This window comes from Mesocricetus auratus, unplaced genomic scaffold, assembly GCF_017639785.1.
Source record: "Mesocricetus auratus isolate SY011 unplaced genomic scaffold, BCM_Maur_2.0 Super-Scaffold_100003, whole genome shotgun sequence".
Taxonomy (NCBI): domain Eukaryota; kingdom Metazoa; phylum Chordata; class Mammalia; order Rodentia; family Cricetidae; genus Mesocricetus; species Mesocricetus auratus.
In genome coordinates, this window is record NW_024429188.1 from 34,124,550 (window position 1) to 34,151,236 (window position 26,687).

Genomic DNA, 26,687 nt, shown 5'->3' on the forward strand with positions numbered 1-26,687 from the left:
CCATTCTTATGGAACCCAGGACCATAATCCCAGGTGTGACCCCCATCCGCAATGGGTAATACCATCCCCCATCATTCTCTAATTGAGGAAATGCCCTATAGGGTTGCCTATAATTCAATCTTTTTTTAAAAATTTTATTTTTCAGTTTAAATTTAGATATGAAACAAGGTTGCTTCACAAGTCAGTTCCAGGTCCCTCTCCCTTTCCCTCCCCTCCTCCCGTGCCCTCCCGCCAACCCCCCCCCATCTTATGAAGGCATTTTCTTAATTGCTGTTGCCTCCTCTCAAATGATTTTGGCTTGAGTCAAGTTGACATAAAACTACTGAGCACATATTTCAGGTTCTCACAATAGCTCACAAAGTTTTGAACACTCATTTGCTTTTCTAGTCCAAAGTTCCAAATTCTTTCCACAATCATTCCAAAAATATATGGTTTGGTCTGTCACAGCAGTTCCCCATGACCTAGTACCAACTTATATCTTAGTTGTAGTTCCTATTGCTTTGGTAAAACAGCATGACCAAAACCAACTTGAGAAGGAAAGGGTTTATTTCTGCTTACAGTTCCTTGTCACAGTCTACCATGAGGGAAGTTAGGGCAGGAACTCAAACAGGACAGAACCTGGAAGCAGGAGCTGATGAAGAGGCCATGGAGGAATGGTACTTAATGGCTTGCTCATCATGACTTGCTCAGCCTGCTTTCTTATAGAACCCAGAACAACCAGCTCAGGGATATCACCACCCATATTGAACTGGACCCTACTGCATCAATCATAAATCAATAAAGTACACTACAGACTGATCTTATGCAAACAATTTCTCAATTTAAGTTCTCTATTGCAGATGACTCTTGCTTATGTCAAGTCGATAGAAAACAAGCTAGAACAATCTAAGAATTGTGTCCCAAGAATGGCCCTACTTCATCCAAAAAGCAAAGCTTTTAAAAAGAAAATAGTGGTGCCTCTTAATTATCTGCAATGATTAAAAAGAACTGAGAGAATTAATACCCAGGTTTATTCTGATCCTGCTCTCTCATCTTCTGCCAGGGCTTCTCACTGGCTGACCCTACAAAGCTAGAGCACACAAAGTTAATGGATAAAATTAAAACAGGTCAGCCATCCCCTCTTAGGTCTCTCAGTAAGATGAAAGACAGAGAGTGGTCCTACAGAGTCAGAGGGAGAAGAGCCAGCACACTGAACAAGGCTTAAAGTTTGTAATCTTACAGAAAATGTATATTTAAATAAATGAACAAACACCAAACTTATATATAGCCCATACATACCATGGGAATGTTTTAAATTCAGTGGCCATTCCTTTGTTTATCTAATATAGTGATATTCCCAATGTGAGAACAGCAAGGAATTGAAAGGTGGAGATTTTTCTATTTCAGAATATAATGGTGTCAATGTCAGACATGTCTTATTAATATTCACCCAAGCAGTAGCTTCTGTGAAACTTTTCTATGGCCTTTGTGCTTCAAACCTGTATTAGAACACACCTAAATATATTAGAGCTTCCTTACATCTCTTAAACAGCTGGAAACAACATTCTCTAGAAGTCAGTCCTGGATACTAGTGTATTTTCAGTAAACACAGATCCCAGTTCCCATTCTAGAGGTATGATTCAAGCAACATAAAAGTACTAGTGAAGGAATCATTCATACTAGCTCCAAAAACTCAAATGCCTAACTCCTTTCTTTGAAGATGAATTTCACTTAGATCACGAATCACAGCCTTTCTGGTTCCTATGTGAATTTGTCACCTTTCCACATCTCATGCCTCTGATAATCTCCTTTCTATATCAAGAAGGTCTCACCTCTCCTTTGGTTTTCAGCTGGATCTGGTCATGCCTAATTCCATGCCATTCCCAGTGTGTACCAGCATCCTTTATACAGTGACTACAGCATTCTGCCTTTGAGTTATCTGTCCATGGCTTGCTCTCTAACCACTTACTTCCTCTGTTGGTTTTCACTGCCTTCTTTAATCTCTAACTTCCCCCTGCTTCAGACAAGCCATAAATCTATTCTTTACACCACCTTGATTTCTGTACCTTTAGGCCTCAAATAGTTTTCTGGAAACAAATTTCTGATGAGTACCCCACAAAAAGTGTTTAGTTTACTCAGTAAACTTTTGTGAGCTCTGTAGATCCTGTTGGAATATGTATGAGGATCAGGAGTGCTAAACTATAACCAAAGGATGGTAATTAAAAATCATGGCTCTTTTTAAAATTTTTTAAATTTAACTTTTTACACATGTTACTCTCAGTTCCCTTTCCTTCTCCTCTTCCCCTGGCCCCCTAGTCATCCCAACCCCCCACCCCACTCCATCCCTACTCTGCTCCCCAGGGAGGGTAAAGGCTTCCATGAGAGATTTTCAGAGTCTGTCATATCATCCCAGGAAGGGCCTAGGTCCTCCCCAACGTGTCCAGGCTGAGAGACCATCCTTCCATGTGGAAGGGGCTCCCAGAGTCTATTTGTATGCCAGGAATAAATACTGATCTACTCTCAAAAATCATGGCTCTTGTATAAATATAAAATATGTACATGGAAAAAATTAAATAATGTGGAAACTTGTATGATATTACAAATGAGATCCAGCTGTACTGGCACATGCCTGTAATCCCAGGTATCAAAGGAGCTGAAGAAAGAGTTTCACAAGGTCAGGAACAGTTTGCACAATGTAATGAGAAACTACTGAATAACATCAATATTGTTATAAAAATTGTTCAAAAGAGAACTGAAAAGGTTTGTGTATGGGCAATAAGAAATACTGAAATGAATGTTCAAATAGAATAGATGCAAAATGATTCAAGAATTAATTACATTCCATCAGACAAATCATTTGCATTTCTGTGGACAATATTCATTTGCATTATTATTAGTTTATTTTTTCAACTACAGTTAAAAAATATCTCATATCATTGAGAAGTAGAGTTACTCAGAAAATCGTTCTAAAAAGGACATACAGTAAAGAATTTTTTGGTTAATTTTTAAATCATCATTTGTCACAGAAAGTAAAAGTCATATTTTTATCCCAATGGGAACTGCTATCCAATTATGCTTACCTTGTACAAGCTCTGTCTGGGAGTTTGGGATAGGTATTTTTGCTTATGATGACCAATGGGTGTGTTCCCTTGTCTCCAAACCTTGATAAAGATGGCTGCCTCCTTCCTTTTGGAGAGTTGCTACTCAGAAGTCTGGGATTATTTGTCATACTGCTTAGAAAATTGGCCCCTGACTAAAAATTAAACAAATATAAAGGATCCAGGACCTAAGTTAATTAAAAGATATCTGCTTCTTCTGAAGAAGTTGAATTTATCCTAAAAGTCACAAGAAATTTCAACGGACTAAGGAATTCTAAAACAGAAAGATAATTGGAAGATTCACAACTTTCCTATTTTTAATCTACTATAAATCTATAGTAAACAAAACAGTGGTCTAGTGTTTAGACATACATTTAAGCATAGGTTTAGAGAATAAAATTGAGAATCCGGAAATATGGTTGATTGCTCTCTCCTCAGGAGTGTACCAAGATCACCAAGATCACCCAGTAGAGAAAGAGCAGCCTTCCCAACAAATTGTGCTATCAGCAACTAATTATTCACATGTTTAGAAAATGGAACTGGGGGCTGCAGAGATGGACAGGACATATACATTGCTCTTAACAAAAGTTTGGTTCCCAGCACTCACATCCAGTGACTCTGAACTTCCTGTAATTCTACTTCCAGATCTGATGCCCTGTTTTGGTCTCTTTGGTCATGTCCCTTACAAACACACACAGATAAAAAAGAAACCTCTTTTTTATGAAAGAATGAAACTTCTTAATTTATACACTATGCAAAAACCAATTTAATATAAATTTGATACTAAATAGCCTTAGGAAAAAATCTAAATAATACATCTTTGTATTTCTGGGTTAGGCAATGGTTTCTTAGGACACTAAAAGCACAAACGATGAAAGAAAAATCACATAAGTTATATATCAAAATTAAGAAATTTTAGATTTCAAAAGACCACTTAGAAAGTGAAAAGAATAATTCACTGAATAGGAGAAAATATTTGTAAATCATATCCATAAATTATACAAAACACTTAGAGTCTAACCAAAAAAGACAACTCATTTTTTAAAATAGGCAAAGGATTTGAATTAATATTTCCCCAAAGATTTGCAAATAGTAAACAAGAATATGAAGAGACATTTAACATCATTAGTTACTGGGGAAATGCAAACCAAAGCTCCCAATGAGAAACTACTCTCCCTCACAGATGTGACTACAAGTTTTAAAGGCTAATAACAGTGTTGGACTCCTCAACATTGCCGCTGGGCATGGTACGTGATGCAATCACTTTGGAAAATAATCTAGCAATCTCTCAAAGTCTGAAACATAGCTAATCTATGATCTAACTATTCCATCCCTACATGTATCACCAAGAGAATTGGAAACGCACATCTTTTAAAAAACTTGTATATAAATGTTCATAACAACATTCGTCTTAACAGTCAGAAAATGAAAACAACCCAGATTTCTTTTTTTTTCTCCTTTTTTAATTTACCTTTTTGCACTTATTACTCTCAGTTCCTTCTCCCTCCCCTCCTCCTCTGGCCCCTCACTCCTCCCAACTCCCCACCCTACTTCATTCCCCTCTGCTCCATGGACTTCCATGAGGGATTTTCAGAGTCTGTCATATAATCCCTGGCAGGGCCTAGGCCCTCCCCCATGTGTCCAGGCAGAGAGAGCATCCCTCCATGTGGAAGGCTCCAAGAGTCTATTTGTATGCCAGGAATAAATACTGCTCTACTCTCCAAGGTCCCATAGATTGCTGAGGCCTCTTCTCTGATACCCAGGTTGGGGGGGAGGGGTGTCTGGATCAGTCCCATGCTGGACTCTCAGTCATCAGTTTGGGGTCTGTGCGTTCCCACTTGTTTAGGTCAGCTGCCTCTCTGGGTTTCACCAGCCTGATCTTGATTCCTTTGCTCATCATTCCTCTTTGCAACTGGACAACCCAGATTTCTATTAACGTGAAAAGTATTGATAAAATGCAGTACAGCCTTACAGTAGAGCATTATTCAGCAATGAAAAGGGATAGAGGTTAAAGTCAAATGAAAGAAACTGTACACAAAAGCTACATATAGTATGATCCCATTTATCTAAAATAGCCATAATATGCATGTCTATAGAAACAAAAAAGTTTAGCGGTTGCAGGCCTGCAGAGGAGACAAAATGGGAAGTGCCTTTTAATGGAAATGGGACTTAATTTTGGATAGATAAAAACATTCCATTAATGACTGCCATTCTGATTGGAATAAAATTGAATCTAAAGAAAACAAATAACAAACACAGGAAGGATATTGACAGAAGGGAAACTAAACTAGTCCAGCCACTTGAAAATCCACTATGGTGGTTCCTAACAAAACTAAAAAAAATAAATATGACCAAGTTACACTGCTTCTGGATATTTATCCAAAGGACTCTAAGTCATCACATCACAGAATTACTTGCATTTCAATGTTTCCTGTGACAGAACTCACAATAGTCAAGTTACAGAACAAAAAAAAATGGATAAAGAAAATGTGCTTTATGTACACAATAGAATATTTTTCAGCCATAAATATTACTGAAGTATTGTTTTTAGGAAAACAGGTATAACTTGGAATAGTCATTAAGTGAATTATGCCAGTCTCAGGAAAACAAATATGTTATATTTTTTCTTATTTATGGTGGCTAGGTTTTATACAGATAAATGAAAGTAGAACAGAAGCTGTCTAGGGCAGGGTAACAAACATGACTAATAGGACAGGGAAGGCCAAGACAGGGCAGAGTCAGGACTTGGTAGAAGTATATGCTCCATGTACAGTATATCCTTGCATGACCTATTTTTAAATAATTAAAATTATTAAATCAAACATGCATTTTACAAATTTTAGTCTGATGATGATTGCAGAATACAAGGAATGTAGCAGCTCAGGATGGTTTTGAAATAAATTTCTCATGCTTCAGCCTCTCAAATGCTGGGATTACAGGCATGTAGCGCCACACTGGACTCTAAAACATTTTGTTGTTGTTGTTGCTTTTTTTCAGAATTATTTTTAATTTTTAAAGTATGTACATGTGTGTGGGGTGAGGTGGGGGTATTTGCTCAAGAGAGCGGGTGTCTTTAGTGGACACAAGTGTCAAATGCCTCTAGAACTGGAGTCCCAGATGGTTGTGAGCTGCCTGACTTAAGTGCTTGGAGCTAAACTTAGATCCTCTGCAAGAGAAGTATATGTTCTTAATAACTGAGTTATTTCCTTAGGCCATGAATTTTTTTATTTTTATTTTTGACTGTTTTATTTTTTATTTTATTTTAGTATTGTATGTATGTGTGTTGGCTGGGCCATGCCACTACACAAGTGAGGCCACAGAACAAATGTTGAGAAGCATTTCTCTGTTTTTACCACAAGTTCTGGGGATCGAACTCCATGCTCTAATTTGTTCAAAAACACCCGATGTGTCATCATTGGTGATGATGTACAGTCACTTGCTCTTAATCTCTCCCTAAGAAAGGTCATTAGTATATAGACATTGATGTCACCAGCCAAGGTGACTAAATCTTTTTTTTCCATGTCCTTGACTAAATCTTTAAGATATGAGATAATGGTATCACACACGAAAACAACTATTTTAACGAAACAAAGTCGATTAGGTGATATTGAAATAATTTCGTCCCTTAAAGTTTACTATCCACACAATTTATACAAGAATTTGGGTGTTTATTCGCAAATTTGAGTGTTCTATTGTTTGGACAGTCAGCACAATGCCTTCCGGGTTGCTACTGAACACAGCACTTTTGCACTGCTCCTTGACCCTTGACCTGGATCAACAGCCCGAGGCACCAGGCGCCATTGCGGTCTCCACTGCCGTCTTCCGGTAGCTGTTCGTGCGGGTGTGGCTTCAGGCACTGCCTCAGAGTCTGACTGGACAGAGCCAGGAGCTGGTCCTATCTGGTTCCTCAGCTCCTCCTCCCTCTCTAAAAGTGACTGTGAGGCTCCAGCAGCCACTTTCGCCAGCTCCACCGCTCGCATAACAGGTGTTGCCTACTAGCTCCTGCCTGCCGACGTCTGAGTGCTCTTGCTGCCATGGCCGATTCTGTTCCACAGATGCCTCAGAGTTACCTGAACGAGTGCATCGCTGCCATCAACTCTCAGATCCAGCTGCAGCTGTATGCCACTTACATCTACCTCTCCATGGCCTACTTCTGCAATCAAGAGGAAGTGGCCCTGGGGTTCTTCGCTCTCTTCTTCCTCCGTCAGTCACAGAAGTGGATGGAACGTACTGAGGTACTCTTCCACCTGCTGACCGAGCGCCGTGGCTCCCTTACCCTCGGGAGAATTGCTGATCAAGACCGCCACAACTGGATGGATGGCCTCATGGCGATGGAGTGTGCTTTCCACCTGGAGAAGACGCTCAACCAGAGCCTCCTACAGCTGTACCAACTGGCTAGCAATCAAGGTGATACCTACCTGTGCAACCTCCTAAAGCGCCATTTTCTCCAGCAGCAGGTCGAAGTCCTGAAGGAGATGGGTGGCTACTTGACCAACTTGCGTCAGATGGGGGCTCCGGAAAATCGCCTGGCTGAGTACCTCTTCGACAAGCTCACTCTGGCAGATAGCACCAAGGAGGACTGAACTGGGACTGTCCCTGCTATGGTGGGGGGGGTCTTGCTCAGATCATCAAGCTAGGTGTTCACATGGAAACTTCCAGAAGTTTTCCTAATGTTTCTGTTTGGCTTTGTTCCAATAAATTTGTTTGTTTCTCAGCAGAACAATTGTTTCCTGTTGATTCATATGTATAAAACTCTAACCTTTAAAAAATGAACAAAATTTCCCTTGCAGGTCTAAAATGTGTATCCACGTGTTTCTTCCTACACCCAATCCAGGTCTCCTTGCACCTAAGAACTCAAGAAGGTGGAAGGTAAGGGATATTCACAGCCCCCGGGAAAAGACTAAATTAGCTTTCTCTATAAGCAAATGGGTTTGGGGGTGGGGAGAGTGAGGGATGGGTGAAGTGAAGTGTAGCCCTGGTATCTAAGCACTGGAAAAGTGCAAATACATGGTAAAAGTGAAAACTCGGAGGTCACACATCAGATATCCTGCATATCAGATATTTATCTTATGATTTATAACAGTAGCAGAATTACAGTTATAAAACAGTAATGAAAATAATTTTATGATTGGGAGTCACCACAATGTGAGGGACAGAATTAAAATATTGCAGCATTAGGAAGGTTGAGAACCACCGGATTAAAATCATGTCAACTTTACCTAAAACCCATTAACTGACTTAATATTCATTTTAATATCAACTTAATATTAGAGTATTAGCATTGGCTGATTCCAGGTAAGACTGTGAGAGCGCCTGAAAGATAGCAGAACACTTACGACATGCTTACACTGGGGAACGATGATAATAGATAAGGAAAACCAGAATGACTTCTTCACAGCCCAGAGGTTAACAAAGTGAAATAACAGTGGAACTTTGCTGGTCCAAGATCTTTCACTTAAAATATTATTATATTTGGGAGTAGGAAGAGCAGGCATTTACAGGGAGGCAACAAGAGAAGTTAGAGAATTGGGATGGTAACATTAGTTCTGATCCAGTGTGGTCTTTTCTTGTTATACTGAGAGTATCAATGAGTTAAGAAGGAGGGTGTGGGTGGACTGGGAATTCAGCCAGATAACCAGCCCCAGAAGGAGGGAAATTCCCCCAACTGGTAAAGATAGCCCTGAGCACTGTAGCCTTTCCCTTAATTACAGGTGTGCCTTCCAGCCTAGGGTAGAGATGAGTTCTAAATGTCAGCCAAAATCCTCATATGATGGAAGCCTTTAGAATTAGGAAGAGACTGTGAGAGGCAGTAAGTAAGGTGCCACCCAGGAAGGTATTACAGTTCTCTGTTCAGCCTCTCTCCTCCCAGTGCAGACCATAACCTAAATTGCATTGGTTGCCTGGGAAGATCAGAGGGTTGGAAATCCCCAGAATGAACTCTTATCCAGATTTCTTCCCATTGGAATAGCTTCTCTTGAGGCACAGTAAATGAGGGGTGGTTACTAACGCATACTTGCTTTACCTGCAGTCCCAGCTTATTTCAAAGCCTAGGGAGAGAAGCGTGCATGCTTGCTGGACACAGTGCCCTGGAATTTGTGAACTAAATCGTTTTTCTGTGGAAGTCTATTTACTGGGATCTATAGCTCACCCCAAACTTGCTCTGTCTTGACTGACAGAGCGCCTTCTTTGTCCCATCTATCACTTTCTTGTGATTGACTTTCCAGGAAAAAGAAGAGACACTCATTACGACCTATATACAGACTTTGATTTTACCTGAAAAAGTGGTATTTCCTTATATACAGAATTCAAAAGAAAAGTGATTAGACGCCAGTGCCCATTACAAGCTACTGTGTCAGTCAGGTGACATTTTGCAGCTTTTCTTTAAAATAAATCCCTGACAGGGAAATCTTAGCACAGCAGCAACTCAATTGTTCCTTTTTTAAAGTTCATAGTTCATTTTTAGTTTCCTCTGTGTGTGTGTGTGTGTGTGTGTGTGTGAGAGAGAGAGAGAGAGAGAGAGAGAGAGAGAGAGAGAGAGAGAGAGAGAGAGAGCACATGGATGTTCACAAAAACCCAAAATAGCATCAGCCCCTCTGAAGCTGGAGTAGCAGATAATTGTGTGATAACAGACATGGGTGCTGGGAGCTGACAGGGTCCTGCGCATGACCACTGTTTGCTCTTTGCTGCTGAGTCGTCCCTCTAGATTCCAGCCCCGCTGATTTTATCTTTGTTTTGCTGAGAGTAAAACACCCAAGTTCTAAGTCCCTGCCCTTTGCCTCAGTTTTTGTAGTCACAAACAGACTCTGGAATATGTGAGACAGAAATGAAAATAGGTTAGAAATGTTTAGCCTGGTGAAAGAAGCTCCCATTTTACCTTCTAATATCTAGACTTTGGCCTTTACTGAAAGTTTCCTTATTTTCCTACCCTGTCACACCCCTGACAGAAAGGCAACTTTTCTGAGGTGTGCCACCTACTCAATTCCTTGGTAACTGAACTTTAAACACTTAGTAGTAAGATATTACTAGGTCTCTAAGCCTGGCACGTACCACCCTGAGACACACAGCTGGATGACTGTCAGTCACTGGCCATCCTCTGTTGCTTGGGTAAATGATGTCTAAAACAGTGGCTGTTGCTATGGGTACCGGAATCTCAGGCAATGATAATAGCAGGACAGACTAGGGAAAATGGTAAAATTGATAACTTCATCACTGGCTCAAACACGGATTCAAATGAAGTGTGCTGAATAATTTACCTGTGGTGGAAAAATCATCACTTTATCACAGAAGGAAATTTCTTAATAAATGGTTGTCACCAACAACTTGTACTTCATTTTCTAGCAAAAGGAAATGTATTTTCCCCATAAATGTGTAACAAGCAGTACAAAGTACCCTTTAATTTCTCCCAAACCTTTTCTAGACTAGAAATTTGCTTCACATTTCTGATTTTTATGTTTTGCTTTATTTTTTATCATTTGCCACCAATTCTAGTTTATTTTCACAAGCCAAAGAAATATAACTAATCAATTGTCAGTTGAGGAAGGCTTTATAAGTCATATTGATATATGATATATGAAAAATTGCAGGTAGAAATATATGATGCTTCATATTTTAGAATCATATTTTATACAAAGTATGTGTGTTTGAAGTATGTGCTGTGTGGGTTTGTATGTATGTGTGTGGGTTTGCAGTATGTGCTGTGTGTTTGTATGTATGTGTGGGTTTGTATATATGTATTGTGTATGTATTGTTGTGTGTGTTTATATGTATGTGTGTATGTATATGCTGTGTGTGTATGTATGTCCTGTGTGTATGTGCTATGTGTGCGTGTATGTGCTGTGTGTGTATGTATGTGTGTATGTATATGTAAGTATGTACTAGGTGTGTGTGTGTTTGTTGTGTGTGTCCTTTGAGTACAGCTTCAGAGGCATATTTATGAATTTGTTTCAGAAAACCTGGAGTGAAGGATGAGGTCTGGAGAATTGTATTAGAAAATATTACTTTAAGAGGTAAAGAAGGAATTTGTACCTGATTCACTAGTGAAACCGGAGTAGAGTGAGATATGCTGAGGAAGGAATGCATTTATGAAAACATAGTTTTAAAACTCTTGTTTCGACTGAAATTGGTTTAGGTTATGAGTCGTAGCAAAAGCCAGAAAAACAGGTTTGAAAAGACAGGTTTCTCTTCCACGGTGGAAAATGACTCTGAAGGAAATCAGTTCAGGGCTGCTGTGGGACTTCCTGTCACATTTCACTGATTCCAAGAGGCACGTAGTAATGTTTAGTGTCCCACCATCAGTGTGTGCTGTGGTTGTCATTGCCAGAGCATGCACTTCAAACTTAACATTGGCCTTATATACTGAAAAGCCTGAGAGATACTGAGGAGAACTCTTAAGAAATAGTGCCACAGCAGTATAGCTTAATGACATAAAGGAGGGTATTCAGAGCCCCACATGATTCTGAGCACAAAAACTGATTTAAAAAACTTGTACCTGAAGTTCTGATAGTATTTTATACCATTTGTTACACATTTTATTTAGTCTAATAATACTTTACAGTTTGTTTATGTCTGTTTTATGTATATGCGAAATGATATAATGATAAACATTAATGCCAAAATAAGTGTAAGGAAATCTTTCAGAAAGCATAATTTAAAAAAATAAGAAATATATGAGCTAAGACAAAATTGTGTCCTAATTTAATTGGTTATCTTGCTTAGTAGTTGCTTATATATAAAGTGATGGTGTGCTTTAAAATCATCATGCTTTGTTTTACAACATGCGTTCCTTTTTTCCTGCTGAGAACTTGCAGCCGAAATATTTTATGGTCAAACATACCTACTATAAATCCAGACATCACATTATTGTTCCAGAAATGATCAGGACATTTGTTAGGAGGAAGGGAAAGATTAGAAATCTAGGTACAATGAATGGAAGATTGAACTTAGAGTTAATAATCATTGAGGAGGGGTGCTATGATATCTGATATTCAGGAGAACATTGTCACAGGGATATTAATTTTCCCCTCAAACCAGAGGAACTAAGACCAGAGCCCAGAGCATTCACTTTAATATGTGTCTTAGTTCAAATCATCGACTTTTTAGTAAACTTTTAGTTTTAGAATAATTATAAACGTGAGGTTTACAAATGTAGGCTTTTCTTTTTTAGTTTTTCTTTTTACTTTTGTGTGTATGATGTCTGTGTGTGTTAATGTTTGTGTACATTCACATATGTGCAGGTGCATTTACATGTGCATGTTTGTGGAGGTCAGAGGCCAATGTCTGGTGTAATCTATTGTTCTCGATTCTCTCTCTCTCTCTCTCTCTCTCTCTCTCTCTCTCCTTCTCTTTTCTGTCTTCTCTCCCTCTATTTTCTCTTTAATCTTTAAAAATAAAGCTGCATCATTTTTCTTTACTTTCCTTCCTCCACCTCTTCCATATACTACCCTGATCTCTTTCATATCCGTAACCTCTATTTCTTTTTTTAGTTTTCACGGGTATGTGTTCCAGAATATGTAAATACAACCTGCTCTGTCTGACTAATATTATTGTATTATATAATTTCAGGGATGACTACTCACGATTTGATACACAATTAGGGGTAACTCTTCCTCTTGCGCTCAGCATTTTTGAGATGCCCATAGTTATTCATCCAGGTTTGAGGCACTGTGAGATTTCCTCTTTCCATGTTAGCATATCCTAGCTTATTTCTTGAGACAGGGTCTGTTACTCAACCTGGAACTCACTAATTCAGCCAGGCTAGCTGGCCAGCAAGTCCCAGGGATTTTCCTACCTCTGTTTCTTCATGGATGCAAATAAGAGGTGCTTACCATCTTGCATGACTTTTTACAGGAATGCTGGAGATAGGAACGTAGTTCCTCATCCTTATGATGTCTTTGTAGCAAGCACTTTACTAACTAAGCCATCTCCTCAGCCCCAGAAAAAAGCCTCTTTACCCCTATTTCATCTAATAGTAGTAGACTCTTCCAAACCATGTTGTGTCTGTCAAAAGTAAGAAATTATAATGCGCACATGACTATTTACAAACTGCATGTTGCATTTAGATCTTCTCGGATTTTCTCTCCGTGTCTCTTTTTTTTTTACTCTAGGTTCTAATGTAGGACACTATATTGCAGTTAACTGTCATGTTTCTTCAGTCATCATTTAGGCTTTTTATGATTTTCTCAGTTTTGAAAAGTACCCTTCATATATTTTGTTGAATATTTCTCAATTTGGATTTGTCAGGTGTTTGTCTCATGATTAGACTTGGATTCTGGGCACAAGAGATGAAGATCATAGGAATGTAGTTATCCTTCTCTGACACACAAAATCAAAAGTATTTTGTCCGGCAGTTTGACTGTGCTGTCCATGCTATCTTTTCTTTCTTAGTTATGATAATGTTGGCCAAGCTTTTCCGCCATAAAGATGCTATTTTTCTCCTTTCCAAACTCCATTTTTAATGTAAGTCATTAAATCCAGCTTATACACAAGAAACAGCAAGGAGAAATCAAGTCTCATTGTCTAGCTATATTATCTACGCACAGTATGTGAAATTCTTCTATAAGGAGTGTGTTACTTATAACTGAATTATTCAATCATTTTTATTTCTCTATGAACCTACTCATATTTATTTATTACTTTGTTTTGTCATTCCAGACTGATATTTTGTTCCTTAGTTTTCTCTATATTTTGCCCCCGGAGAGACTCTTAAAACTAACTCCCCTGTACCTTTGGCATATTCCATCAATTTATATTCTCTCTCCTCCTCTCCCCTATCTATCCCTCTCCCATATTTGAGTGTGTGTGTGTTTGTGTGTAGCCATAAACATAAAACTCTTTTAAGAAAAAAAAATTTATTCTTTGTGGATTTCACATCATGTATCCTGATCCCATTCAACTCCCTATTCCTTCTCATTTGCCCTCTGCCTCTGTAACCTTCCCCAAAACAAAACAAAATAAAATTGTGGAGAAAAGAAAACAGAAAACAAACTCTCATCGTGGTAACTGTAGTGTGATACAGCAAATCACACAGTGTAACCTTTAGTCCATATGTATTTACTTGCAAGTGTTCTCTGCAATTAGTCATTAGTCTGGTTTGAGGCCTCTGGCTTCTGCTGGGCCCTCACTGGAACCCCTCTTAGACATGCTGCTGTTGCCCTGTGTCATGGAGATCTTGCTTTGGATTTGTAGGACCAGCCTCTTCAAGTGTTTCAGCAGATCATAGATGGGATGGATATTGGGGTGGGCAAACTCATAGCCCTGGTTCTGGGCCTGGGTGGTGGCTGAGTTGGTAAGCCCACCTGCTCATCCTCATCACCAAGGCAAGCTTTTCAGCACTGTTCATCTAGCTCACCCTATGAGGTAAGCAACATGGGGCTGGGCCAGTTCTCCTGGTCCCATTCCCTTGGTCCAGCTCACCCACATCTACACCACAAGGGCTAGCTCTACTATGTTGCCCAGGTAAGGTACATGGGCCACTCTCCCATATGCTGATGAGAGGCAGGGCTAGTTCTCCCACTCTCATGAACCTGAGATCAGTTTTCCCACCTGCCACAGGTGGCAAGGGCTGAAGGTTGGGGAGGTCATCCTTCCCTCAAGCACACCATTGCCTGGCAGAAGAGGGGAGGGCAGGGTCAACTCTTCTGCTCTTACACTCACAGGGCAGAGCTCACCCACACCCTCACCAACAGGGATAAACAACTTTCTTATGTAGTCCCACAGTCCACAAATCCTCTATGTTCACAAGCTACATCTTCTGGCAAGTATAAACCATCACAACCACAACTGGGCACAATACAGAGATCGACAGACCATGGGGAGCCCAGCTCCAGTGGATATATCTGCATCAAAACTACTACAGGGATGGACCAGTAAACATGGAAGAGGGGGCAGAAAGATTTCAAATGTTAGAATACCAGGTAAGAAAACAAATCTCTCTTAGAAATGACTCCGTTGAAGGGAGAAATTTCCTTAGACAACGAACTACTGCTAACTGATGACCAGTGGAAGAGGAAGAACTAGCCTTTCCCATGAATGAGTCCACCTTATTTGTTATCCAAACAGAGCCATGAAACCGTTATACGCTAACAACAAAAGCAAACTCAGCAGGTTTTAGATATGTATATGTATGTGTGTGTGAATACATATGTAAATGTATGTGACAATAATAAAAGAAGCTATTGATTAAGAATGAGAGACACATGGGAAGGGTTGGAGGAAGTATACCTGGAAGGGGCTGGAGGGAAGAAAGGGAAGGGGGAAAGTGATGTACTTTTATTTTAATAAAATTTATAAAAATTGAAAAAAAAACTTACTTTATGGTGCTGCAAAATGCTTCAGATTCATGGTATGTTTCTCCTGTTCTAGAATTAGTCATTTCTCCAAAGATTCCTAGTTTGTTTTATTGAAAAAATAGTATTTAAAAACCAAGATGTTTCATTGATTCTTTGTATTGTTTTCTTTGTTTCTACTTTATTGATTTCGGCCCTCAATTTAATTATTTCCTGGTGTCTATTCCTCCTGGATAAGTTTGCTTCTTTTTGTTCTAGAACTTTCAGGTGTTCTGTTAATTCTCTAGTGTGGCTATTCTCTAGTTTCTTCATGTGGGCACTTAATGCTATGAACTTTCCCCTTAGAAGTGGTCTCAGAGTGTCCACTTCTGGGTTTGGGTATGTTGTGTCTTCATTTTCATTGAATTCTAGGAAGTCTTTGATTTCTTTCTTTATTTCTTCCTTTACCCAGGAGTGATGCAGTTGAGCATTGTTCAATTTCCATGAGTTTGTAGGATTTCTGCAATTTGTGTTTTTGCTGAATTCTAATTTTAAGCCATGGCGGTCCAATAAGATACATGGAGTTATTCCAATTTTTTTGTATCTGTTGAGGTTTGCTATGTTGCCAAGTATGTGGTCGATTTTGGAGAAGGTTCTATGTGGCAATAAGAAGAATGTACCCACAGAAACAGCTGACCTGGGCAAGTATGAACTCATAGACCCCAATCTGGCAGCTGGGGAAGCAACATAGGACCAAATCAGGCCCCCTGAATGAGGGTGTCAGCTAGGAGCACTGGGCAGACTATGGGGCCTCTGGCAGTGAAACCAGGATGTATCCCTAGTGCATGAAGGGACTTCAGGAGCCCATTTCCCATGGAGGGATATTCTCTTAGCCTAGATACACAGTGGAGGGCCTGGGCCCTGCCCCAAATGACTTGACAGAGTTTGATGATCCCCCATAAAAGGCCTCACCCTCCCTGGGGAGTGGATGGGGGATGGGGTGGGGGCCTCGGTAGGGGACATTGGAGTATGGGAGGGATAGGAAAGTTGGGCTGATATGTAAAATAAGATTGTTTCTGATTTAAATAAAATTTATAAAAAAACAAAGATCTTGGCAAGTTAATGAGTTTTTAATTGGGAGAGCTTTCATATAACTCTGTATTTCTGGTTTCTCTTGAAAATACTATATAAGATGCTGTTCCCATGGGAACCCTCAAATGGGACTTAATTTTCTGCTGCCACCTTAAAGCATGTATATTCTTCAGGATACTACAATATATACCATTCAAATAATATGAAACTTATTCTAAAGTATCCTCATTGATTCATAGACCATTGTACCTAGACTTTTATCCCAGATAAAGGTGAGTAAATGAATAAGTAAAGTAGTATGGCTCTTGTGTTCCGAATAAAGAATAGTTTTTGTTCCTTTTGTTCAATTCTCCATTAGTCTTAGAGTCCCTGATACTGAAAGGTGATAGATAGGTCCTTGGTCCCTGATCTCTGTAGATTTAAAATCAGATGAATGCAGATTGCAATTTAGTATGCAGGTGTCTCATTTCCTTATCCCCTTGTTGACCAAACATTCAGCTTATTTTACTTCTCATAAAAGTCTATGTAATGCCAGGTACTGGCCACTGGTGTTTTGTGCCAAATCTTACCACAGCTCCCAAGAATTTTGCTCCAGGAACCCAGCCCACAAAGCAACTTACAGCAAGTAAGGGACCCGGATATATTTCCCTTATGTGCCTGGTCTATGCAAACTGACAGTCTAGCCTCATGTAGCTGCAAGCTGTCAAGCTACAATAATGACATACCTGGTGTATATGCCCAATTGTGCAATAGTGTCATGACTATTACAGAGATAACCAGCCATTCTCTTATTGGATTTAAGGCCCACTAAATGAGATGGCAATGATACCCAGTACTGTTAACTGTGCCCAAAACCCATGGCTAGATCATAGGATCTAGAAGAGAACCTAATTAATATTGTTATTCTGCTAGATAGACATAACCGTGCACTGCTCTCTAAATTCTTATTTTTACACCCATAGTTAGGTGCATCTCTAAACCCTCATTATTGAAATTTCTTTTTGCAGTAGATATAGACAACTGGTCAGTGTGCAGAGAGTAAGAGTGCTAAACTCTGTATTTATACCAGCCCACCACCAACACCAACACCAAGACTCAAGAATCACTGTGGGAAAGGGAGCAGAATGCTTGTAAGACACAGAAGTAGAGGATATCAGCAGTGAAACAATATATGTTGGGCATTAATCATGAATTCATTACATCTGTGACTTTATGCACAAGCCTTGTACCAGATCAGGCCCGCCAAAATCCCAGCACAGGCATGAAAGGGCCTCATAAAGGCCCACCACTAACTGAGGAGCTATTGGCAATTGATGTCTTTTAAGGTAGCAGTCAGTTCATTTTATTAAAGCATATAGTCCTTGAGATGGTACCCACACTCTAGTGAATGGTCCCACATCAATGCACATACAGGTAGCACTAAATAGACTCAGTGTACACATGATATTGGAAGAAAAATTATAGCAGGAATCAGAGGGAGTAAATGGGATGGATTTGATCAAACACTATATATACATGTATAAAATTATCAGACAATAAAAATTGAAAGGCAAATACAGATGACTTAATATACTTAAATAAATATGTGTAGGTTATTTTCATTTACTTTGCCAATAATTGCTTAACATATGTGTTTTAGATGGCCATTCAGTCTTGGTTTTGCAGCAAATTAGCTTTACTGTTATCAATCAGTTTTTTTTCTTTTTTGGAGAAGGCAGATGCTATAGATTCCTGTTTCTTGCAAATTTGGGGAGTCAAGTCATCTCATGATTTTTTCTTTTTTTAATATATTTTTATTTTTAAATTTAAATTTAAATTAGAAACAAGGTTGCTTCACATGTCAATTCCAGGCCCCTCTCTGTTTCCCTCCCATCCTCCCATGCCCTCCCACCAAACCCCCAATATACCCTCATTTCCCCAGGGAGAGTGGGGCCATCCATAGGGTGTCCATAGTCTGTCATTTCATCCAGGGCAGAGCCCTGAACCCTCCCCCAAGAGTCCAGGGTGAGAGTGCATCTCTCATTGTTGGATGGGAGTCAAAAGTCCATTTGTATACCCGGGATACATACTAGATTACCTAGGCCTCCTCCACTGACACCCAAGCACCCCAAATTCCTGGTCTTCTTCTCCACCCATGGGATCACTCAGTTTTTAAATTGTACTTTTGTCACTTCTTGTTACTGAATTAATCATCATGTAGCCTCTCCAAGCACTGATACATAATTACCTTCCTTGAGACCATACATGCTTGAAAATATGTGTTCCCTATATACTTGCATGCAATTTGGACTGAACATTGCCAAATTGTTGCATCTTATTTTTTTGAAGATTTTGGAGACTGTTTCAGTTTCTTCAGATTTGAATACTGCAGTGATACATACTTATTTGTATCATTTTTGTGCTATGAGCACTTATTCCCCCTCAAACATCTGTGCTTTGCCTACATTTCAAGTTCGTTATCAAGAAATGGCTCAGAGCTGTTCATTATAATTCATATCTTTTTGCAGAGCACAACTGGTATACATATTACCATGGCTTTGTTGACTGAAACTGTTATTGTTCACCTTCATGATCCTCTGAAAGTCCCTTCATTGGTATATGCAGCTTGCAAAGAGGGGATTATAAACTTTTTTATTGAAATATCTTGATCTCCTCGGGCCCAGAGCTTCAATGACCTAGAAGATACAGAAACATAGTCTTCCTTAAATGGGGTGTTCTTTTTTTTCTTCTGGATTTTAAAACTTGAGGACAATTTTGTTAGAGTTTTAAAGAAAAACTCCAAGGCAGGCAAATATGAACTTTGATGGCTATCCAGAGAAGAATGGAGAATAAAAGAGAAAGCCATGCAGTTTAAGTCAGCATGGAGATCAGATACATGGTAGACAAGCACCTTTGTGGTGGGTACCATTAGGGTTCTATTACTGAGATAAAACAGCAGGACCAAAAGCAACTTGGGAAAGAAATATTTTATTTCAGCTTTTAGCTTGTAGTTCATCATCCATGGAAGTCATCACAGACATTGCTGGCAGGACCCAAGAGGCAGGAGCTATGCAGAGGGCATGAAGGTCTGCTGCTTACTGGCTTGCCCCATCCTGGCTTGCTGGGTTTTTTATAGAACCCAGGATCACCTTTGGTGCATTTTGTTGACTGGTGACGGATGTTTGAGGGCCCAGGGCAATGTGGGTCGTGCCACCCCTGGACTGGTGGTCCTGGTTGCTTCCAAAATAACTAGCTTGTGTCAAGTTGACATAAAACCAGCTACCACATTGGGGAATGGGTGGTTTAGAAAAAGTGAAGCCCATGGAGGTAGAGAAGGCATCCATAGAAGAGAGATAGAAACAAGAAAAGAGGAAGTTCCACTCTTGTGAGTAATTTAGACATAAAAATGCGTGTCTGTATCTCTGCAGGAACCTGCCAGGGACAAGAACTCTAGGGGGATAATTATTCCATTTATGACTTAAGATACAAATGCCTTTTGGAGCAATGATGCCAGTTGTTAGGCTGACTCAACTAGACAAACTTCAAGGGAGGAAACAATGACATGTCTCCGCCCAGAGGGAGATTTTTTTCTTTTTCTTTTTGGCTAGGAGAGAACCACTTTCCCTTAATCCCTTAATGGGATATCCATGCTATTGTAACATTACTCTCTCTGAAAACACAACCCTCAAATTACTTAGGAGACAAACTAAAATTAGAGAATACATACAACCCATTTTTTTCCAATCTAGAGATCCAGATCTAAAGATGTTCTTTAGAAGGGAATAATATATGGACTGCAGTGTTAGTTCCTACCCTCACATACAGCCTCTATCCTTTAGGAGGAAATAAGATACTAGACATCCCTTCAGGTAGTTTTGGCTAAAGAACAAATGACATTTCTGGAACTGTTGCTCATTCCTTAACTCTGTCTAACCAATTTCTCTTTCCTGTTCTCACCATTCACCCCTCTGAATAGCTAATGTTAACTCCCATTTAGGGAATTTGGGGGCATTTATTGATTTTGATTCTTTGAACTGAGTGGGGTCATAGAGTATGGTAATTGAGGACCCTAAAATGGGCATTCTTGTCTACTTGTCTTACTTTAGTTTGGTGTTTGACTTGCAATAAAATATTAGGTTAAGAAAGCTCTTTTCATGGTAAAAGGGGGTAAGGGAAGAAGGTCAATTCTTAAGTATATGGGCTGAGATGTGGAGGTAATTTTATGTTGTTTGTGGCTATTGTAAAGGGGGATGTTTCTCTGATTTCTTTCTCAGCCCATTTATTGTCTGTATATAATAGGGCTACTGATTTTTAGTTAATCTGTATCCTGTCAATTCACTAAATTTGTTTAATCAACTGTAGGAGTTCCCTGGTAGAATTTTTTGGGTCACTTATGTAAACCATCATATCATCTGCAAGTAGTGAAAGTTTGACCTCTTGCTTTCCAATTTCTATCCCCTTGATCTCCTTTTGTTGTCTTATTGCTGTAGCTAGAACTTCCAGTACAATATTGAAGAGAAATGGAGACAGTGGACAGCCTTGTCTTGTTCCTGATTTTAGAGGAATCACATTGAGTTTCTCTCCATTTAGTTTGAAGTTTGCTGTTGGCTTGCTGTGTATTGCTTTTATTATGTTTAGGTATGTTCCTTTTATCCCTGATATCTCAAGACCTTTATCTAGAAGGGGTGTTGGATTTTTTAATTTAAATTAGAAACAAGCTTGCTTCACATGTCATCTCCCTCCCCTCCTCCCATGCCCCCCCACTACAGCTGCCAGCCCAATCCCCATTCTGTTCCCCAGGGAGGGTGAGACCCTCCATGGGCATCTCCAGAGTCTGTCTTTTCGTTCAGGGCAGGGCCTAGCCCCTCCCCCAAGTGTCCAGGATGAGACAGCATCCCTCATTGTGGGATGGGCACCCAAAGTCCATTCGTATGCCAGGGATAAATACTGATCTACTACCCAAGGCCTCATAGATTGGATTTTATTGAAGGCTTTTTCTGAATCTAGTGAGATGATCATGTTTTTTTCCAGGATCAGGAAGGTCAAGTTGGGGGAAGAACAGAGGAGGAGAGCAAGTAAAGAGATACCTTAATATAGGGAGCCATTATGGGCTTAACAAGAAATCTAGCACCAGGGAAATGTTCAGGGATCCACCAGAATGACCCCAACTAAAAATCTAAGCAATAGTGGAGAGGCTACCTTAAATTCCCTTCCCCTATAATGAGACTGATGACTACCTTAAATGCCATCATAGATCCTTCATCCAGTAGCTGATGGCAGCAGAAGCAGAGATTTACAGCTAAGCACTGAATCATACTCCTGGAATCCAGTTGAAGAGAGGGAGGAGTGATGAGCAAAGAGGTCAAGACCATGCTGGGAAAACACACAGAAACGGTTGACCTGAGCAAGCGGGAGCTCAGCGACACCAGTTGACAGCTGGGGAACCAGCATAAGACTGAACCAGGCCCCCTGCGCATGGTGTCAGTTAGGAGGACTGGGCAGTCTATGGGGTCTCTGGCAGTGGAATCAGTATTTATCCCTAATGCATAAATGGGTTTTGGGAGCCCAATCCCTATGGAGGGATATTCTCTCAGCCTAGATACAGGGAAGATGGCCTAGGTCCTGACCCAAATGATGTAATGGACTTTGATGATCCCCCATGGGAGGCCTCACCCTCTCTGATGGGGGGGAGATAGGGAGATGGGGAGGGGAATGGGGTTAAGGGAAGGAGAGTGAACTGGGATTGGTATGTAAAATAAGATTGTTTTTAATTTAAATAAAAATTAATTTAGAAAAGATGTGGAGGTAAGTGTACAGGGACATAGACACAGATACAAAGAATATCAAGAATTCTTGTAGAAGTTCATTGTGTAGCTATTCATAGGAAACATACTAAGGAGTATCCTGGGAGTGATTAAATGTGATATCTGAATTGATTCAATCTGCTGTTAAATTTTTTTCTCAGGCAAGTATAATCCTATCTGTAAGGAGAATCAATTGAGTAGCCCAGGGTGAATAACTCTAGGGAAGTAAACAGCAAAACCTTCTCTCATTTCTCAGAAAAAAATACATCCGTGTGTCCTCTGGTGAAGTAAAGCTATTAGCTTTACAACTAGACAGATGAGCTACCTTAGTTCACAATTTGTTCTGGAAGGATCTCTTCTACACAAGCAGATGTACTTCTCCACTGGGAAGCATCTCTAAAAAGGATTCACGGGAAGAGACTAGAAAGGGGCGAAAAGGTGACTGATGGCTATGAAGTACTTGGAGTCTGTTCCTGTTTCCATTAGAAGTGATATACCAGTGATTTGGTGCAGAAGGGTTGCTTGCATAAGGCAACTGATTGATGGCAGACATGGTCACAATTTCTGCTGACACAATCACAGCAGGCCCAAGGGTCGTGGGTGACATCTCCTATGACTCTATACTAACTGGATTCTAGGGACCTTCTGATATCTACAGTAACCCCATGCCAGAGGTCCCCTGTGACTTGTCAAGTTAAATGCCACTAAAAATAAATGTGTTGCAAGAAATAGTTTTCAGATGGAGAGAACAGGAGTTTTCTCCTAACAAAGTAGTAAATCATGCTTTACATAGTGATCTTGTTATCACAGCACATGTGACTTCACTTTATAGTACTTCAGGGAAAGACATCTGGGAGAAAAGAAAAAAACCAAACTTATTTATATCTATTTTTAAAGAAAAAACATATTAGAAATTGAAGTGGAGACTTGAAGGCAATGGGAGGATGGAGGATCTAGACATCACCACTGTCTGAGCCATAAAGTAACCACGTTTGCAAAACTGTAAGCTGTCTAGTAAATTTTCACATATTGAATATATAAGAGGTCTGCATTGGAAAAAAACAACTAAAATACTGCAAAATGGTTTATCCTCCTACTCATTCTTCAATTACTCGTGTAAATGTGTACAGAAAGACAGTAAAGAACTGAAGGCAACGGAGGTTCACGAGTTAAAATGTAGTAAGCTGGGCTTATCTCTACACGATGCTGAAATTTATGAGGGAAAGCAGTCTTGACAGACAGGAAGTGAAAACAATAGGAAATAGACTTTCAAATCAAGGAAAGGGGAAGCTAGGAGTGAAGGAGAAACAGAGCGTTCATCTAGTATCAAGGGAAAGAGGAGTGTAATTTAAGAGGAGATGATGAGATGTAAGGAATCAGGGAGAGTGATCACATCTCAAGACCCAGAGGATGGCACATTTGGATCTCGATTGGGAGTAGATTGTCAAATATCTTCGTGGATGAGGCAGGTACCCAGTGACAGATAACTGGAATAAATAGGAAAACATGAAGCTAATGACCCTGTGTTTGAAAACACAAAAGAGAACTTTCCTATCTAATGAAATGAGAGGCATGAAAATGCTCCATATTGTCTCTGCCCTTTTTCTTTTTCAAGTAGAGTTTTACTGTTGCTTCAATTTGCTGCCTCAGAAGAGTACAAGCCCTGATGTCAGGATGTCAGAGTGTGAGAAGAACATCAAAGTCCCCAGTGGTGACAGCACAAGTGTTTTTGAGCAGCATCAAAGAAATGCCAGGCTTTCACTCATCTTCTTAAAGAAAGACTATCAGACTCAGCTCTGGCAGCTTTTGCCTCCCTTGAAAACTCATTCACCATTTTTGTCAGCTATTTGGAAGTAGTAAGTTTATCAGCAATCCCTGAAGTTTAAAAAATGCCAATGTTCCTTAACTAAGCAATCTTTCCCACAGCGTACACATGTCAGGTCAGAATTCAGGAATAACAGTGAGGTTGTACAGCATGACACTTGTCCATATTACTAGTCAAGTAACTAGACATATGCACCCTTCCCCAAACTGCTCCTCATTGCAGACAAATGTGAAAAGTATCCTCTGGAAATCTGTCAGCCCCTCCAAATCAATAGTTTCTCCATTGCTATCATCAGCCTTGCAACCAAAATGTCTCATGTCAAATTGGCTCTTACATTTGCTCTTGTTCAACACCACAAAACCTACCACCAGTCCCCAGAATCCCCATTGCCAAAGACATGGCTGAGCATCCACCTTCTCCTGTGACCTGCCACCATGTCTCTCCAATTTTGAACTCTTTCCCTTGTGCTCTTTGAAAGTCATAGATAACTAGCTACAGATTTTTCTGTACTATCAACTCCTAATTTGAGCATTTGCATCACCTTCTTTTAACTGCAGTCTGGCAAGGCACTGTTTCATCTATATGGCTCTTTACAGTAGGACTGGGCCTATCTTTTCCTGATACCTTGGACTGGGCAAGTCCAAGGTATCAGGAAAAGAAACACAAGACGTCCAGCTGTTTGTACTAAGAGAATGCATGTGCTGCCTTTATTGCCAGGAGAGAGAGAGAGAGAGAGAGAGAGAGAGAGAGAGAGAGAGAGAGAGAGAGAGAGAGAGACTTTATTGCAAGTGTTAAGAGGTCTCTCGTAGGAGGGAGCAGCTTTATATACAGTGTTACAGCACAGTGGAAAAGCCCCAGGAGGTAGAGAGCTTGTTTTCCTCCTGCTAGATGTTGATGTCAGAGGGTTAAGGCCTTGGTAGAAAGCCAGGACTAGAAAACAGGAAGCACTTGGACTGGAAAACAAGTTGCACTTGCAGGCTGACCAGCAACTCACAGAGACCCCGTGGGCCTGAGGCCCAACAGGCCTGAGCATGAATGTGGAACTTTTTTACTTGTTGATGCTTCTAAGCCTATTTTTCACATTATTTGCGCTATTCTTCTACCAAAACTCTGCTTTAGAATCTAATATCATTATGTTTCTTTTTCTTTTCCTGTTAGGGTTATCTAGAGACTTCCATATAACATTTCTACATCAGAGACATTTTTATATGAAACAAACAGTCATACTCATATGATAGCTACAACCTTCACCAGACTTTCTGACTTACTTTTCTCATGTTTCTAGTTCGTCAGCTTTAGAATGATTATACTCCTTAACTCTTCTGTGAAATTTGACCATTTAATTCACAGATTTTACTGTGTACTTACTTTATTTTAATTTTTACATTTATGGTATGTGTGTTGGTGGGTGTCTGTGTGTGTGTTCATGTGCACACATGCCACAGAGCATATATGGAAGTTAGGGGACAACTTGCTGGAGTTTACTTCTCTCTTTCCACCATGTGGGTCCTGGGAATGAAACTTCACTTGTCAGGCTTGGTGACAAGTGTCTTTACTTGCTGAGTCAACTTACTGGGCCTGCACTATGTATTTTCTTTCTTGCTTCCTTCCTTTTTTACTTTTCTCATTGTCTTTTCCTTTTAGAACATAAATTACGAGGAGGCAGGGATTTCTGTTCATCTTCCTCTAGTATTTTATAATAATTTCCTGATTGAACAAATGAATGAATGATGCTATTTAGGACTTGAAGCAATAACAATTTTTATGGGCTGTACTACTGCTATTGACAGTTGGATCTCGAATATATCAGCTAGCCTTCTTGGTTAATATGATAGAATGATAGAGATGAAGTATTTTGAAATCGCCAAATGTACTTAAGAAAACAATTACTGTTACTTTGGTATTTTTATATCTTAGATAAGTTTGTCTACTTGCTCAATAGAGAAAATCACAATTTATAATATGTATTACTCTTAAATGGATGTGGGCCCTACAAGAACCTTCTTAGATAGCATAATGTCTTATAAGTGAGTTCTAGTTTTCAAAGAAGATACTGATCACATTGCACCTGTTCAATCTTCCTGGAAGCTTATCTGCCTATAGAATAAAGCCCATCAAATTAGTAACACTTGTGGCTTTCTAGTGTCATATAACCTTCTTTTACATGTGTGGTGCTGAATTTATGGGATAAATGATCACAGGCCTTGTGTGTACTAAGCAAGAACTCTGTGTTGCAGCTACATTCCCCAGTCGCCCTCCCCTTTTAAAATAGATTTTCATTTTGTAGGCCAAGCTGTCTTGGAACTCATGAGTCTCCTTCCTCCACTTCTGGAGTTCTGAGATTGTGGGTATATGGCCCCATGCTGATTGCATACTATTTTATGGGGTTGCTAGGTATTGGAGAAAGGTGATAACTTAAAAAGCATAACAAAGGGTGAGTGGATACTGGTCCGGAACTATAATCACTTTGGGGAACAAGATACAGAACAAGTGTAGCCACAGGATACAGTGCAATGTGGCAAGGCACAGAAAATATTTAGAAAGCACCAACTTTTGACTTGTTGCTAAATTAGTCTACAGTTTTAGGTCTTCTAGAAAATTGTAGAAACCACACTATTTGTACAAAACCATGATCTTCCCATATATC

General features: G+C 39.8%; 1 protein-coding gene across 1 annotated transcript; it reads left to right on the top strand.

Annotated features, from left to right (window-relative positions):
- The first annotated feature begins 6,787 nt into the window (after positions 1-6,787).
- Positions 6,788-7,788, top strand: Fthl17 (ferritin heavy chain like 17). The gene has a single exon (XM_005080053.3). It carries the CDS (start codon positions 7,112-7,114, stop codon positions 7,658-7,660), a length of 549 nt encoding a protein of 182 aa, XP_005080110.1. The 5' UTR covers positions 6,788-7,111; the 3' UTR covers positions 7,661-7,788.
- The last annotated feature ends 18,899 nt before the right edge of the window (positions 7,789-26,687 follow it).